The sequence below is a fragment of the Cimex lectularius genome, unplaced genomic scaffold (assembly GCF_000648675.2).
Source record: "Cimex lectularius strain Harlan isolate CLEC.00 unplaced genomic scaffold, Clec_2.1 scaffold286, whole genome shotgun sequence".
Taxonomy (NCBI): Eukaryota; Metazoa; Arthropoda; class Insecta; order Hemiptera; family Cimicidae; genus Cimex; species Cimex lectularius.
This window is the reverse complement of record NW_019392975.1, coordinates 507,266-525,310: the sequence shown is the minus strand read 5'-3', so window position 1 is coordinate 525,310 and position 18,045 is coordinate 507,266. Positions and strand designations below refer to the sequence as shown.

At 33.3% G+C, this 18,045-nt stretch overlaps 2 protein-coding genes across 2 annotated transcripts; both read right to left on the bottom strand.

The window, feature by feature from the left end:
- Nucleotides 1-5,504: 5,504 nt before the first annotated feature.
- LOC106665462 (keratin-associated protein 19-2-like) lies at nucleotides 5,505-7,431 on the bottom strand. The gene is made up of 2 exons (XM_014391879.2): nucleotides 7,330-7,431; nucleotides 5,505-5,908 (listed from the first exon to the last, which is right to left on the bottom strand). The coding sequence occupies exons 1-2, from the start codon at nucleotides 7,375-7,377 to the stop codon at nucleotides 5,648-5,650; spliced, it is 309 nt and encodes a 102-aa protein (XP_014247365.1). The 5' UTR covers nucleotides 7,378-7,431; the 3' UTR covers nucleotides 5,505-5,647.
- Nucleotides 7,432-14,613: 7,182 nt separating this feature from the next.
- Nucleotides 14,614-17,283, bottom strand: LOC106665459 (glycine-rich protein 3-like). Its single transcript, XM_014391875.2, has 2 exons — nucleotides 17,084-17,283; nucleotides 14,614-15,021 (listed from the first exon to the last, which is right to left on the bottom strand). Exons 1-2 carry the CDS (start codon nucleotides 17,093-17,095, stop codon nucleotides 14,695-14,697), a joined length of 339 nt encoding a protein of 112 aa, XP_014247361.1. The 5' UTR covers nucleotides 17,096-17,283; the 3' UTR covers nucleotides 14,614-14,694.
- Nucleotides 17,284-18,045: the final 762 nt, after the last annotated feature.

Below are 18,045 nucleotides of genomic sequence, written 5' to 3'. Positions count from 1 at the left end.
ATGTGTAAGGTAACATATATGATTATTCAGAAATCGTGATATCCGGTCTGGTGTGATGTAGATTTCAGAAAAACATTTTCTTTAACGTGCCAACGTTTCGATTTTCATTGAGATCATCTTCAGGGCCTGGGGTTTACAAACATTGTGTAATTGTGCCATTCTTGCGTTCGTGTTGAGAGTGCCCAATTGGCAAGAATGGCACAATTACACAGAAGACAAACACTTTGAGCCCTGAAGATGATCTCAATAAAGATCGAAACGTTGGCACGATAAAGAAAATGTTTTTCTGAAACCTGCATCACACCAGACCGCATCTCACGATTTCTGAATAATTATCGATTAACGGCCACTAATCACCATACGTAACATATATGTATGAATTTTTTATTCCATATAATTTTTGATTTACAGTAATTCGTTTACATAGTTGTATTTTTTATTGGCTCAAAAATTTTATACAGCCATTTACACAATAAACTATCACATAAATAACCATATAAATAGTTGTTTAACAATTTAAAAAATAAGTGGTTCTAAAATATAAATACATTTTTAATTAACATAAATATACAGCCATAAAAATAATATGTTAGGAATTATAGATTTTCTTCTCCTTTTCGTATTTATTCTTCAAATATATACGCAGTTGTATTCAGTTCGGTCTAGGGCATTATTGCACATTTTTCATCTAGTCTGCATTAAATGTAAGAAGCATTTTACTTTACCATAAATATACAGTATAAATTAATATTTTAAGAATAATAATTTTTTTCTTTAATTACTTATTTTAACAACCTGCTCTTCTCTTCATATTTCTTCTTCAAATTCATACACAGTTGTTTTCAATTGGCTCCGGGGCATTATCACACATTTTTCACCTAGTCTGCATTAAATACTACTTTAACGTAAATGTACAGTTTATATTAATATTTTAAGAATAACAGATTTTTTTGCAATAATTAATTATATAAATGTGTGGTGATTGGTGACGGTTAATCGATATTTATTTAGAAATCGTGAGATGCGGTCTGGCGTGATGTAGGTTTCAGAAAAACATTTTCTTTATAGTGCCAACGTTTCGATTTTTATTGAGATCATCTTCAGGGCCTGGGATTTACAAACATTGTTTACATATAACAATTACATTTTGGATGTAGAAACGTGAATTTATATTAAAAAAAATATATTTTGCATTGTATAAATTCACTTTTCCACATCGAAAATGTAATTGTTATATGTAAACAATGTTTGTAAATCCCAGGCCCTGAAGATGATCTCCATAAAGATCGAAACGTTGGCACGATAAAGAAAATGTTTTTCTGAAACCTACATCACACCAGACCGCATCTCACGATTTCTAAATAAATATTAATTATATATTTTAAAAATCTGTTTTTCTTCTCTCTTATTTCTTCTTCAAAGTCATACATGTACTCGTAGGCTCCTGGGCATTATTTCACCTTTTTCACCTAGTCTGCATTAAATATAAGAAACATTTTATCTTAAAATGTACATTAAAAATAAAATAGTTTAGGGGAAAATATATTTAAAAACCCAGGCATTACAAAAGACAATAAAGGTACTAATTATTTCTTCTATGCCATCGACCAGCCTTTACCGAATAATAGACTCATGGATTAGGGTTGTGGTTAGAAAAACAAATAGTATATTGTCCCAACGCCTAGGTTTCTCCGATATATTTCGTTTGTTAAAACTCCCATTAACACCCGCTAACTATAAAAAGAAATAGAAACTATTAAAATTTTAGCAAAAACTGATGAATATCAAGATATATTTATTGATAGGTTGCTAGATAAAAGAATAAAAAAGTTAACTATGAAAGAAGCAACAATAGGACTCAACCACCCCACCATAAATGAATCATTAGGTTTCCGTTGTTTGCCATATATTGGTGAATTATCAGAAAAAGTAGGTAAACTTCTAAAACAAGAAGGTTTTAAAATAGTTTTTAGAAGTACGAGTTCACTTAAAAACATCCTCTCAAAACCTAAAGATAAGTAGACAACTTGACAAAAAGCCGAGTTTACCAACTTAATGATATATACATATAATGATTGCGACATTAAATATATAGGACAAAGCGGTAGATAAATAAAAAACTACAATTCAAGAACATTTGCTAAATCAAACAAATTTTCGGAATTTAAGGACCTTCTAAAAGAAACAAAACACAATTCAATTTAAATTTAATTACAATAGTGTTACATTGTTTCAACAAAGGGAGGGAACTAGATTGGTTTTAGAAATTTGAAATTAAAAAAATGTAAAATTGAAAATGGAGATAGTTGCATTAATAATATGGTGGATTTTGATCTATCTCCTATTTTAAATATGTACATAAATAATATTAGACGTACAAAATAATCAAATTAATTAATTAAATATTTATTAATATTATCATTAATTTACTAATCTATTATTAAGGTATCATTTTAATTTTTATCTTTTATTAATTAATAAAAATAAATAAATAAAAATAAAAATNTAAAAATATAGAACGAAAAAATTAAATATATATATATATTTTAAAAAATCACTAATTTACAATTATTTTCGGATTTCGAGCCTACAGCTCATCAACAGATTGAAGGAGCTCTAAAACCAGGTCTCTCGACATGAATTATAAGACTAGGGTTGAAAACAACTTACTTTGAGTAGAAACTATCTTTTTATAAAGATTGAACAACACGCTCACTCCACCATTTATCTTTTCTATTTCGCCTTCTTCAGGGTAGGTACGTAGTCAAAATTTAAAAAAGTTTTCACATATTAAATAACATAAACCTCCTTCTTCACTGCTATTTTAACTAACTCGAATAATAAATAAATACTAAAGTACATTTAACAGAATTTATATTCACTGCCCATCAGTAAAACCCGACCACCTGGTTTTTGCACGAAAAAAATGACCAACTTTGTAAATGCCTATTTTCTCAGCCTTTAAGTCTCACAGACCTACGCTAGATCTCATTAAAAAAAAATACGCCGAATAAGATGGAGTTTTTAGATGTTTTTTAGCTTCAATCATTCAATTCAAAAATTCGGGAACATTAATTTTTTCACTGTTACCAAAACTTCAAATTGAGCTGTGGAGCAAGGAAATCGTCCTGGAGCGGTGCCCTATAGCAATCGATATGAAATTGTAATAAGCTTTCAATTGGTCCCCTTCCACTTAGTCCGGTTTCTCAACCTTTGTAGAGTTTTTCGCGATTTTTAGGCAAAAACGTGGTTTTTACATAGAGAAAAACTGATCACTCCCTCTTCCGATTTTCAAGACTTCATACATTTTGAACCTTCATGATTTCGCAAATTTTAGGCTCTACAACCTTTGTTCCGAGAAATTTAAAAAAAATTGAACAGGGAAGCGACAATTCTTACGTCAACCTGCTGTCGATAACCACTTGTTTACCTCATCACGAAAATTCCATTTTCCTTCCCATTTCACAGGTGTCGTGTTGTGGTAGTTTGAAACAATATGTTTATGTATGGAAAAATTTAAAAAAAATTTAAAATTGATATATAGATGTGGGTTGTTCAACTAAGTATGCTTACGGTTACATTCATGTAGTCCATTGGAATACAACATGGAAACTTTCCAATAATTCTTACAGCAGTCTTTTGCTGCTGGAGTTTAGCAAAATTGGATTTAGACATATTTCCTCAAATAAGTAAGTTATTATCGGAGGTTTGTATAGTTCATAAATAAGGTTTATATTTTTACCCTCCATATGAACGCTTTTTAAAGACCGGGTAAAGACACTTTAAGATGGTCCATGATTTTGAGCATTTTTTCAATATCGTAACTAAAATTAAGTCATGAATCCAGATATATTCAAAGGTATTTGACTTCTTAGCCCACAATATTGACGAGTTATTTATTATGACGATTGAAATGTGTGGTCTGTGCCGAGTAAACAGTATTACTTCCGTCTTGCTACCTTTATTCCATTTTTGTCCATTTTTCAAAATATTTAAAACACCTAGCTATAGTTTATAATTCTCTAAGCATAGAATCAACTCGATACGGGGCAACAAAAGAGCCAATTCAGCTATAGTTTTTAGCTTGCAAAGATCGTTTGTAAAGATTTTAAATAAGGTTGGTTCACGAACAGAACCTTGAGAGACCCCAGCTCTTAGATTTTTTAAAGTTGACCTTATGCCGTCATTTCGTACAAAGAACTTCCTGTTGGTTAGGTAATTACTAATTAATTGTGTTAGGTAGTTGCGAAATTGATATGACGAGTTTAAATATGATCCCTCTGCGCCAAAAACAGTCAAAACTTTCTCCACATCAATAAGTACCATTCCCAGCATGTTTTTTACATTAAAATTATGAAGAATCATATCCATCACTCTGCCCAGCTGCATAGAGATGCATGGCTCTCGCTTTTCCGCGCTCTCTCTTTTACTCTCTTATTCCGTTATAAGAAAGGCCAAATAACGCCATAAATCTGCAAGTTAAATATTAAGTCAGACAAGGGGTTCCTCACCCCCCAAACCACGAGAGAACTCAGTCACGAGAGAACATGTCTATCGCTGCTCTTTCTTTCTTTCTCTCTCACTCTCTCTCTCTCTCTCTCTCTCTCTCTCTGTCTCGCTCTTTTAGGATTTATTATACCAAATTGAAGTTAAGTTTTCAAACACACTTGTTGAAATTATACGAAGGAATACACTATCATATCAGAGTATCTTTCTCCTAAAGATTTCTGGAGTGTTGCAGGATGGAAAAAGGACTTTCTGCGCCTACACTGTTCTGCATTTTATGCCTGCTATTTTGTCCCATTTCTCATACTTTTATGTGCGGCATTTTATTTTACATTTAATATTTCATATAATTCGAAGAATTCATGAGTGTTTAAGATGCAATGTGTTGTAAAATTTTCATACGTGTATTAAAAAATGTTTTTGCCCAACAATTTTTTTACGATCATTTGTTCAAGGAAGTTCCTGCGAACCTCATGAATGTATTTGGTTTTAAATTTACAAAATTAACCAATTTCATGGCACTATAGTTTTTATTTTTGTAAAATAGTTTTATTTTTTTATTGAAGACGTCGTGCAAAAGGTTGAGCCATGATGTAGTTTCATCATCTCTATTCTCGCTTTTGTCTGCCAGGTGCATATCTTTTAAGTTACCAAACTTCCAATTATATTTATTAAAAGTGATAGTGCACTGTAAATCAATTATTAAAGTGTACTATCTAAATACAAAATAAATAGGATATTAAAATGCATTTAAATGACATAAATGTCCATTGTTTTATGATTTAATTTAATAATAATTGAAAAAAAATTATGATTTTCCATTTAAACTAGTGCTCTGTTTGATTAAAACAACCGATTCGGTATGCAGAAATCTTTTTGTTACAGTCAGACCTTTTTTTTAAATAAAGATTTGCTAATTTCATTAAACTTACAGAAAGATGTGTGTGGGGAAACGCATGGAAACTCAAATTTAAAATGTATCCAATAAATATTAATAAAGCTGACTCTTTATTTAAAAGGAAAAGCTATTTTTTATATTAAAAAAATATATTTTTTTACAAACAATTTCATGTATTTTATATCAATTAATTATCCTGGATGTGTTAATTTTTTTATTGTTTGTCATCGTGAGTTAAAGTCACTACCATCCACCGTAGCCGCGTCCATTGTAGACGGACCATCCTGAGTAGCTTGGTCTTCCGTATCCGCTGTAGCCTCCTCTCCAGCCGTATCCTGATCCAGCTCCAGCTCCAGATCCTCTCCAGCCTCCGTTGCCGAATCCGCCGTACCCTCCGTAGCCTCCTCCGTATCCGCCATATCCACCCAATCCGCCGAAGCTACTGTAGCCGATATTGCCGGCTCCACACAGTGCCACGAGGACAAGAAGGAAAACTCCTGCAATCTAAATTTAAAATTTTTTAAATGCGAACTAATAATTGAAGTTAGAGCATAATTTTAGTCTTTAAACCACAAAGGATACAATTCGTTTGTTAATTTTAGCTAAAAACATAATCATAGCATAAACATTACTACCCCTTGCCTTTTATTGTAACTAGGAATCAAAAGTTAGCAAATAGCTGGAAGAATCTTGAACCGAATATTAAGCATACCCAAAGGAATTATGGTTTTACTTGAACATATACATATTCATATCACTCACACAACCTCGAATCATCGGCACTTTCAAAGCTTCCGGTATGTAGAGTGACGCCAGCCTAGGACAGACTAAATTCCACTAAACTAAAGATTCATGAATAGAACGAGAGTTAGATCTGGTCAAACCGAACAGTAATTTACGAAATAATTAAGTTTTGAAATATAATCCAAAGACCCACCTGAGGATATGATTGAAAATCTATCAAGGAAACCGTCCAATCGAAGCTAATTGGAAATGGCAAAAATGGCTAAACACTTACTTGTGAGTTCTTTTCAAAGTACATGTGCAAATGCCATATTTTTAGATAAAAACAAACTTTTGGATCACTAAGTTTCTGATTAGCCATGAAAATTCCGATCAAACTTGCGTGTGAACGACTTCCGTTTGGGGAGGGAAGGGCAAGATCCGAGATATGAAACATTTATGAATTATCAACATTTCATAATCTACGCGCAGTAAGAAACCCAAAAATTCAAAACTTTGGACAAATATGTGCATTGAAGGAACCAACAGTAGTTTCTCCGCTTGGTACATGGAGCCACCCTATGTCAGACTAAATTACACTACCCTAAAGAACCATGCATAGAACGAGAGTTTAGGTAGTCAGTCGAAGGGTAAGTTAGAAATGGCAGAACCCTTGAAACATCAGGAAGTACTTGAACAGATTCCGCATGTCAACGATGCACTTGGCGGAAGGTATGACAAGAACAAAGACATGATCATGTCATATTCCACTGTAAACCCATAAAATTCAAAAATTGGCTACCACAAGAAAAACCAAAAACAGAATTTGGTGAAAGTCAAGAAGCGTGGCAAAATTGAGCAAACTACATGAGAATTAGGATTCTGAGACGACGGCAGGTTGTCTCCCATTTGGCTAACTATTTATTGAAAATTTGAAATACCCTGAAGGAATTTATTATTCTACAAACATATATGTATCATTATTTTTTATTTGGTAAAAAAGTAACACACACGTAAGAGAGAAAACAAACAAAAACACCCACTCAGTTTCTATATTAAAATCGTATTTTTAAGCCCAAACATAACTATAATAAACATAATTTATGGTAAATTTTATAGTGAAGGATCTTTTCTAACATAAAGAAAAAAACGGTGTTTTACAAAGTGCTATTGTTGAAGCAGTGAAGGGGCGAAGTACTTACGTAGGCTTTCATATTTTCACCGCACCGTATCAACTGATTTCCTTTCATAGTGCCATTCCATTTTATAGTATTTCACTGGATCCACCGTCCTTGTAGTTTCCCCCAATTCTTACAATTGTTTTTGTCTCAAGTCCCAACTAATCACTCTGTCAGTCGCGCCGTGGAAAATTGGACGCTGATGACGGTTTAAGGACTGAAACAACATGGGAAAAGCATGATTTTTCAGCCAGTTGGAAATGAATCCCGCTAATTGTACGACTTCCGTGTATTCCATCCGCGTCTTTGTTTAATTAAGACGCTGAAATATAGTTATAGCAAGTCCTCCAAATGCGCAATTTATCTTCATTAGCCTGTACCTTTGACATATTCAAACTTTGTCCACCTGAACTTATGACACAGGGTCGCCGAGACATTCCTGGAAGAAACATTTCATTCCATAAATAACTAATCTAAAGAAAAAAAGAAACGATTGTTCGAAAATTAATCTTTCAGGTTTGAAAATATCTCACAACAGAAATTAAAAGTGGAACAGAAGTAAAAGTGTACAATTTTGCGAGGCGCTAAGAACACAATAGATATCACATATGATATATTATATATGGAGTCATAATGAGGGAAAGTGTGAACGATTTGTGCTCTATTGAAAAACAGAAACGTACTTCAACGTATTTTTCATATAGCTACATTTTAACAGAACAAACCGTTGACAATCCGTGAAGACGTCATGACGTTTTTCCAAGAAGCTTCATATTGTGCAAGGTAGGCTATTAATTACAGCTACTGTACAGTACATACAATACAGACGAAAGATACGCTCATACATACAAATGAAAAGTGGATTTGATGAATCTCCAAAAGAAAGTGTAGGTAGGAAAACGTTTTCTACAAACAACTCTTCGGCATAGCCTGAAAACTGTTAATACACAAATTCACTAATTTCGTGGTCCGCTTGACCAATTAATATATTGCAATTAATTAAGGTTTTTAGTTGAGATAAAAAAAGTCAATGGCACGAGCGGGATTCGAACCCACGATCTTCGGCTCGATACGGCGCTGCTCTACCACTTGAGCTAGTGTGACCTCGATCCACTAGGACACCAGCTCTCCATCTCAACCCCACCTATTGAATTTTCCCTCCTTTTTGCCATTTTTCAAATGTCGTGTAATCGGGTTGGATTCTCGACATTTGAAAAATGGCAAAAAGGAGGGAAAATTCAAAAGGTGCGGTTGAGATGGGAAGTTGGTGTCCGAGTGGATCGAGGTCACGATAGCTCAACTGGTAGAGCCGAAGAACGTGGGTTCGAATCCCGCTCGTGCCATTGACTTTTTTTATCTCAACTAAAAACCTTAATTAATTGTAATATATTAATTGGTCAAGCGGACCACGAAATTAGTGAATTTAGTATGTTTAAAATGAAGTATACTTCACTAAAGCTCTCCGTGGCCATTTGAAGTGGTATAGCAGCGGCGTATCAAGCCGAAGATCGTAGGTTCGAATCCCGCTCGTGCCATTGCCTTTTTTTATCTCAACTAAAAACCTTAATTAATTGTTAATACACAACTACCTTTCTCACCAAATACATTGATGATATTCTAACAGCAGTACCTTCAGATCCAATATAAGCAGCAGATCCAATTATATATATTTAACAACTTTCTCCTCGCTTACAATTCACACATGAGGTGGAAAAAGGTAACAAAATACAGTTCGTAGACACACTTGAAATAAGATAAACAGATGGCTTACTAACTACAGACTTGGACCAAAAACCTGTGAACACACATCGCTACCTCCATTATATATCACACCATCACCTACACACGATAATAAAAATGGTTATAGTTTTTGATTTGATTGATTGATTTGATTTGTTTGTAATAAATTTACATAGAACACATTCTTTTAAGTTTCAGGGTAAGTGGTGGGGCACTATTACATCCCATTGATCTATTTGATCCCTAGTATAAATGTAGAAATTTTAACAATATTGTACTCGTGGAAAATAACAAAAAACACAAAAATAGGATTATACAGAATCATATCCCTAAATCATGAATCCTTTCACCAAAAAAAATTCAAACATACAAACAAATCCTACATAACAACAACTGCCCTAGAAACATAATTAAAGGAATCAACAACAATTAAAACAACACTACACAAAACAACATCCTCCGCAGTGCAAGACACATCATCAACCCAATCCCAGAAAGACAAACATACACATTCCAGAGTCCACACGTTGTCACACAAATTAAGTACGTTGCTCATCTCAGGCAAAATTAAAATAGCGTTCAAAAACCACAAAACAGTACATACACTTTACATCAGGGAACTGAATTTTTATCTTATGTACGCACAAGGAAGGGTGTTCTTTAGAGACTCAGGGACAGATCTCTGGCCCATTTCTATTTTCAATATACATTGCAGATAATTTTAAACATATTAACAATTACACACATATGCTTTTACACGTAATTCGAATCCTTTCCATAAACCCTCATCTCTTACAACCACACATGAATGAATTAATTTAATTTTTAAAAATCTTTTAATTTACAAAACGACCACTCTGGGCGTACCGTTATAAAGTGAGGAACTCTATTAAGAATTTCCTTCCAATCAATTCACTAATTTCGTGGTCCGCTTGACCAATTAATACTTTACAATTAATTAAAGTTTTTAGTTGAGATGAAAAAAAGTTAATGGCACAAGAGGGATTCGAACCCACGACCTTCGGCTAGATACGCCGCTGCTCTACCACCTGAGCTATCGTAACCTATTAAGAATTCTAAGTCCAAACGTCTTCAATCAATTCAGAATAAAATTCTCCGTCAAATTATAACTGTTACTTTTATCTTTCAAATCATACTATTCAAAAAGATCTCACATCCCGTTTGTACATGACCTCATCATAACCAGCTAAAAAAATTATCAATCACTGAGCATCCACAATAATAAGGCAATTATAACTTCCAACTATTCCAAATCCTCTATGACGATTGAAGTAAATGTGGCCCAGATCTTCACAAATGACGAGGTTTTAGTGTTAAGGAGTATTGTCCAGGGCACTCCTAAAGTGACTTAAATGATACAATAAGCATAAATCGAAAATATTTACTTAATATTCGTAGCTGTAAATTACGAACAAATATAATAAAAAATGTGCTAGAAAAATATCGTTTTCCCTGGATTTTTAATTGTTTATAATATTTAGGTATACATGTACCTAATAAATTTAATGGAACATTTGTTGAAATAAACTCAATTAATGTAATCTTTAGAAGAAGTCTGCACAGTTTTGTCGTAGCACTTTTCTAAAAGCTTGTTTGATAGCCAACATTTAAACTAATATTCCAATGCTAATTATATATTAACTTGATGCATTTTACCGCTCACCAAAGTTCAACTATAAACCCTCCGAACACTCCTTGAATCTTTATTGATACATTTTTAACCGCTAATAGATTTAAATCGCGAGCAATACCTTTCTAGCTTTCAATCTCCTTGGGGCCTAATGGCTCTTATAGTAACTCGACGTGATGTTGAATTAATGAGTTGTAATTTAAAAATGGTTAAGCGATCATTTTTCTTTAACGTTTATAAATGCCGTGCTTACAAAGCGAGAAATTATTTATTATGCCATTTATTATTTATGTATTTGTCATATTGATTTTTTATAAATTGCTCCCGCAGGAATAAACTTGTATTTGTTGTCATGATGTTGCAACTTCTTTCAAATTGTCAACTTTAGAAAATTTGCTTTTTTTAGTACTACAATCATTCTTAGGAACAAAATATTATGTATTCAATAACTTTTAACGTAAAAAAACAATTTATTGCTTTTAACGGCAATTTATTACTTGCGCCGAGTCTTTGCGTTAAAACGTCATATATTTTTCCATGTATATATATGTGATGTAACAAATCTATTTATCCGTCGAAATGTTTTTTTATGACCTGAAGGCATGGCTTATTTGTCCATAACCTGTGTTTTTCCTCATAAATCGCCAAATTTACTATTCTGAGGATTATCTAAAACGGGATAAATGGAGAGAATACATATTTTTTATAGTGTACGTGTTTTTTGAGCTGCTTGTCAATAAGAGAAAGGTTCAATTTCTCGTTTCTGTATTTTTTAAAACAATTTATACTGGTTAAATTGTAAGTTATATGATGTTGATTGGGATTCGGGTTGTGGTCTTCAAACATACAATGTTTTTTTATCAACGCCCAAGCTTTCGACAATTTTTTTTGCCTTCTTCAGGGGATCTACAGAGACATAGGGACATAATCATTTAAATATTTATAAATTACTGTAAATTACAATAATTGTACTTACAGATACAAAGTCATAACTTAAACACATTACACATTTCACGATATGTATATATACAAACTATATACATATATAATACATAAATAAATAAAAACCTCTTCTTAATAGCCTCTTACATATATATGCATTTTTTTAAACAGTAACAATTACTTAACAATTAATATTCTTTAGGTACGTAAATATCACAGGCGTTTGACTAGAAAATTGTGTTTATCACATTATCAGGTGGGAGGTTCCCCACACTATCACCTACTGATAACAATCATTTTCTACAATTTTTACAACAAGATCTTAATTTCTAGTACATTGATAATTCTATGTTATCACAGCGTTATAATAAATAAATAAATGAATAAATAAATATGTATGCAAGTATTGTTACGATCTTTGCGGAGAGACCTTGTCTTTTTCTAGAATCCCACTGTATATCACACTCCAATTATTCAAATCTGTTTTTAAATTACATGCCATGTAAATCCTGATGAATAAATATCATTTCTCTCAAAAGTCTACGACCTGTTTTTGTTCTGAAGCCACAATTTTGACTCCATCGAAGTCAAAATTATGTTTAGTAGCATATTAGTATGTATGTTTGGATAGTGCTGTTCCCGGCCTTTCTTCATCACTGCAATCATATTTATGTTGCCGCACACGTTCCGATAAATATTGTTTTGTTTGGCCGTAATACAGTGGGGCATTGTGCACATTTGATGCGATACACTACATTAGATTTTTGTAATAGAGGTACTTTACTTTTAAGTTTTGTGTAAAAATTCTTACCCACTTTATTATTAAATTTGTAAACAATTTTTACGATGTTTTCTTATATTTTGAAAAGGTCTTTGAGATGACCTATTATCCCACCTTCAAGAAGGAAGAATCATAAGAACAATTTTTACATTATCTATTTTTTCTTTCAACAGTTTTTTTAAATTAATTAAGGTTTTTAGTTGAAATGAAAAAAAGCTAATNGTGAATTAATGATTTAAAAATGAAGTACACTTCACTAAAGCTCTTCGTCGAGAATCCAAACCGATTACACGACATTTGAAAAATGGCAAAAGGAGGGAAAACTCATAAGGTGGGGTTGAGATGGGGAGTTGATGTCCGAGTGGATCGAGGTCACGATAGCTCAGGTGGTAGAGCAGCGGCGTATCTAGCCGAAGGTCGTGGGTTCGAATCCCTCTCGTGCCGTTAGCTTTTTTTCATCTCAACTAAAAACCTTAATTAATTGTAAAGTATTAATGGTCAAGCGGATCACGAAATTAGTGAATTTAATGAGTTTTTTTAAAACTTACTTGATGTTCCAGCTACATATGTAACTGGTTGATAAAGTTTTTGCTCGACAGGTATATTCTCATTCCTTGTTGCTCTTGTCCTGTTTTCCAGTAATCTATTTATTAATGATTTGGGTAACCATTATCTATTAACATAGAGCGCACTTTTTTGCTGTTCTCACTGTGGAACCGATCATCGCTCAATTTCAGAGCCCTATCAATGAGGTTAAAAAATATGTTAATATATATGTACCTAAAGAATACTAATTGTTAAGTAATGGTTACTGTTTTAAAAAAATGCATATATATGTAAGAGGCTATTAAGAAGCGGTTTTTATTTATTTATTATATATGTATATAGTTTGTATATATACATATCGTGAAATGTGTAATGTGTTTAAGTTATGACTTTGTTCTGTAAGTAACAACAAACTGACAAAATAATTTATAACTATTTAAATGATTATGTCCCTATGTCTCTGTAGATCCCCTGAAGAAGGCAATAAAACTTGTCGAAAGCTTGGGCGTTGATATAAAAACATTGTATGTTTGAAGACCACAACCCGAATCCCAATCAACATCGTATTAAAGGCTGGTTGATCGCATAACAAGTATTAGTGTAAGTTATATGTTTACGAATGAAAATAATTTTACTACCTTTATAAACTTGTGGTACTGTTGGTTTTCAATTCAAATAATATATGCCTAAATCCTCTTTATCTTGATATGGTTGATACCCATATAAAATTGTAATTATATAGAATAGATCAGGGATAACGCAAATTTGAAAGAATGAAAAACACTTAGTTCCTTTGTGTAATGACCTCTAGACGAAGGAACTGAATTATCCCTGATCTTTTCTTTGTAATTAAATTTTCTTTAACATAACAAAATAGAAATTGTACATAAATATCATATGTCATAATAAGTTATTTTCTATCTAATTCATATATAAATTGAAACAAATTTAGTCATTCACATTTTTTCTTGTAGGCGTTTAAGTCAATGCCTCCTAAACACCAAGAGGAAAAGGGTGTATTCCAATTTTTGTCTACACAGAAAAGACTTTCAGTACATCTCCCGTACACATACTTCAGACTCATCATTAACTACCCTCATGAGTCCCAGGCTAAAAGTAAAATATCGAAACTCACTGTCCGAACAATATTCTATTTTCTCTGTAGTACCGCAAGGCAGCGTGTTTTGCCCACTTCTTTTCTTTGTGTACGTGAGCAAATACTTTGCCCCATTTGGCAATACTTCTATGGATAAATATTTTTTTATGGTTATAAGCATCACAATCTGCTAGTTCTTAATATAATAATCTTAATAAGATATTCTGCGCGCCCTGGTTTGTTGCAACATACGTCATTCAGACCTCAAAATTTTACCATCCTGATCAAAAATGACCTATGAGAAGCTACATTTTAAGTTGAAGTACTTTCATGGGGCAAGCTGCCGCAAATAGACCGCCACCGCGAGTCAACGCCTGAAGGTCTGAAAGAAAACGACTACTAGACTAAACTGGATAACTTATCTCAAAGATCGAAGAAAAACTTGCTAATTGCTATAATTGAACTGCTAGTTTAAAAATATCTAGAGTCAAAAATATGGCTGGGTAAATAAAGACTAACACATTTAAAAAAGTTTATAATTTTGAATGTATAAAAGTAAAATATTTTTTGATGGTTATTTACATTAATTAGATTAGCCCAGGTATGTCTTTTATCTTTTTTTCTGAATCCGGCTTACCACCATCCGCTGCCGCCGTATCCTCCTGAAGACCATCCCCTACCACCTCCGTAACCGCCGGACCATCCGCTGGAGTAGCTCGGCCTGACTACGACGACTCTACTGCCGCCGCCGTATCCACCTCCGTATCCGCCCCTCCTCCATCCTCCGTAGCCGCCTCCGCTGCGGCCGCTCCAACCACCGCCGGAGTAGCCTCCTCCACTGTATCCTCTAGACCAGCCGCTTCCTCCGTAGCCACTTCCTCCGTAGCCGCCGCCGTATCCTCCGAAATAGCCTGCTTCGCCTAGGGCGATCATGGCTACTAGCACTGCTACTACGAACACCTGGAATGATAATTTAAAAAAATCTTCTTTTAAATTCTACCCAAGAGATGAAAGAATTTTTACTATTCTCTTTTCTTTTTAAGTTAATTTAAATAAGGAAAAGTAATGCTTAAATTATATGGCTCAAATCCGCACATGTACCTACTGTGCCCAGTTCAGCCTATTCGCTTCTCGTAGTCCACCGGCAATTCCAGCTTTTGCTATTAACAGTAAATCGCCGGCAGACTTGAGATTCACCTCACCTCGGGTGTTGGCAGTCCGGGGACAGACCTCAGTCTTATCCGTCCACCCACTGAGATATACACCTCTCCGGGGGTGAGGTGCTGTCAACAGCTATGTCAATTCAGCACCCAGCGAATGCCAACCAACCAAACCCATTCGTACTCACGTCCATTCTTGAATACATTTACTCTTATTTATATACCACTCATTCAATTAGTGTGGCGGAATTCATCCATCACCCTTTACACATATAATACAACTAACCTATTTGCGGGACGATGGGGGTCTCGACATTCCGCCATCGACCCTCTAAAAATAGTATGTGTGTTTACTCGTGTAACTCATTTTATTTATCTTTTAGTTTGAATAGTGAAATAATAACTGCTAAATTCGGCATTTCCAAAGAATGTTTACAACCAATTATATTATTAATATTAGTGTTTTATATGAAAGAGAACGATAAATTTTATGACCTTTGCACTTGTACCGGCAGTGAGAAGAAATAATGTTGACACCAATGATTCGGCGGGTTAAAGTTCATAAACTTAACATTTCAAAGCTCATCTATTTTCACCTCGCGTCCTTCTAAAAGCGGGCTGACCACAATTGCAAAAGTCCGACGGACTTGACTTGAAAGGATAAAGCCTTCATCACCCTCCCATAGGCGAGATTCTTCACAAAGAGGTAGAAGGGATGACGTCTGCATCTGGCCTCGTACCACATCAACACCAGCATAAAAGTATGAAGTGATACATTATTAAAATATCTTTGTTGTTATTTTTTACCATAAATGTGTTGTGATTCGAGCTTACTGATATTCAAAACATTATAATAATAAACAAGTAAAAGATATATATATTTTTATTTTTTAAAATAATCATTTGTCACCAATTCTATAAGAAGTTACCTCTCTCCTTGCTCTCACTCACTCTCTCCCTCTCTCTCTCACTCTCTCCCTCTCTCTCTCTCTCTCTCTCTCTCTCTCTCTCTCTCTCTCTACCCTTCCACCTTCTTAAAAATGCACATATTCAAATACATAAACAATTAAAACACTTATATACATTTCATTTTTAATGTTAATTAACTCTCAATACAATAAGTTATCTATCTATCTCTGTTTCTCTCTGACTCTCTCTCTCTCTCTCTCTCTCTCTCTCTCTCTCTCTCTCTCTCTCACACACACACACACACACACACACACACACACACACACACACACACACACACACTCTCTTAATAAATGCACATTCAGAAATATAAAAAATTAAAACACCGATAATTATTATATTTGTTTATCAACTGTCATTATTACAAAATTATTACTATTTTTCTCTGTTTCTCCCTCTCGGTATTATTTATTGTATTTATTAAAAAAGGCAAATAAACAAATTAAAATAAAGTGATAAAAAAATCACTTCCAGAGTTTGTGTTTGATTGCTCGATCAAAATCAATATGGTATTAAGAAGCATGAAACAAAGTAATATTAATATTTTGTATAATAAATTTCTTTCCATTTTAAAACTCACAAAAAATTACACTATTTTTAATTTTCGAATATGTTAAATTATGATACAAACCAATTGGGTGAAAAATAATTTAAAAAAATTAAAATTGTTCTGTATTAAATTTGAAGGTGTAGACTGTGTATTTTTGTTTGTTTTCAAGCTTCGCAAAACTAAGAAATAATTTTCGATGACATCTATAAAGGAAATGAAGTTAACAACTTAATACAATATATATATAGGTGTAACAACTTTTTTAAAAATAAATTTTCAAAAATGCATATTATAATTGTTGACTAGTGAAAAAGTGCGTTAGTAGAGAAATGACTGGACTTACGAATGACTTCATGGTTGTTGTAGGTATCCTTGTGTGTTTGTGCTTGATCCTGCCTTTCTTCTTCTTATATTCTTTTCCCTCCTCCGTCTGTCCTTGGCTTTTTCCCCTAATCCATGCTGAGCCTTCTACCCTTCTGATTGTTGAAAAACACCGTTCCCGGGTCAAGACGAACAATGGCCTATGATGTCTGGGTATGATAAGATGCAAACAATATTTTTTATTTTTTCAGTCAAGTTACACTGTGATTATCGTTTATCAAACTTGCATTTTTTGGGAATACATTAAAAAACATAGATAGCCATTCTTATTTTGGACAACGTTGAAATGGGAAGGAGATTTCGGCTTTAACCGATTGTTCGACAATAACAGTTTTTTCTTCTAAATTATCCACTTGTTAATTCCCTTTCATTGCTAGAATTTTTTTATCCCTTTGGCTGCTCAGGACTTTTAATTCAGTCTCAAATAAAAATTTTCTGATCAGCTTTATTAGGGAAAATTTCAAAACGTCAACGATTTTAAAATGCAAAAGTTTAATAGAATAATGAAAAGTTGATTAATCAAGTCCTCGTCCGTCTAATCTCGCTGTTTGTTTCAAACTATTGACCCTACCATGTTTAATGCTGAATTCTCAACCTCGTTGAAAATACAACAAATTTTCCCAAGTTGAATGTTTCATTTAACCGTCAGTCCATTTGGCACACTTAAGGCACAAATGTTATATCTTGTGCTAAATAATAAGCTCTTATTAATTTCTTAAAAATATCACACAATAATAAAACCAAATTCCTCGTAAGTCTGATAGGTGAGTTAAAGTTTGTAAAATAAAAACAAGAAAAATAAAACAATTTTTCAAAATAATATATTGCAATATACAAATTTAATTATGGTTACCTAACACTAATAAGCATTTGAATAATGTAATTATTCGTTGGTTTGTTAATACCGATTAATTACCTAGCCTA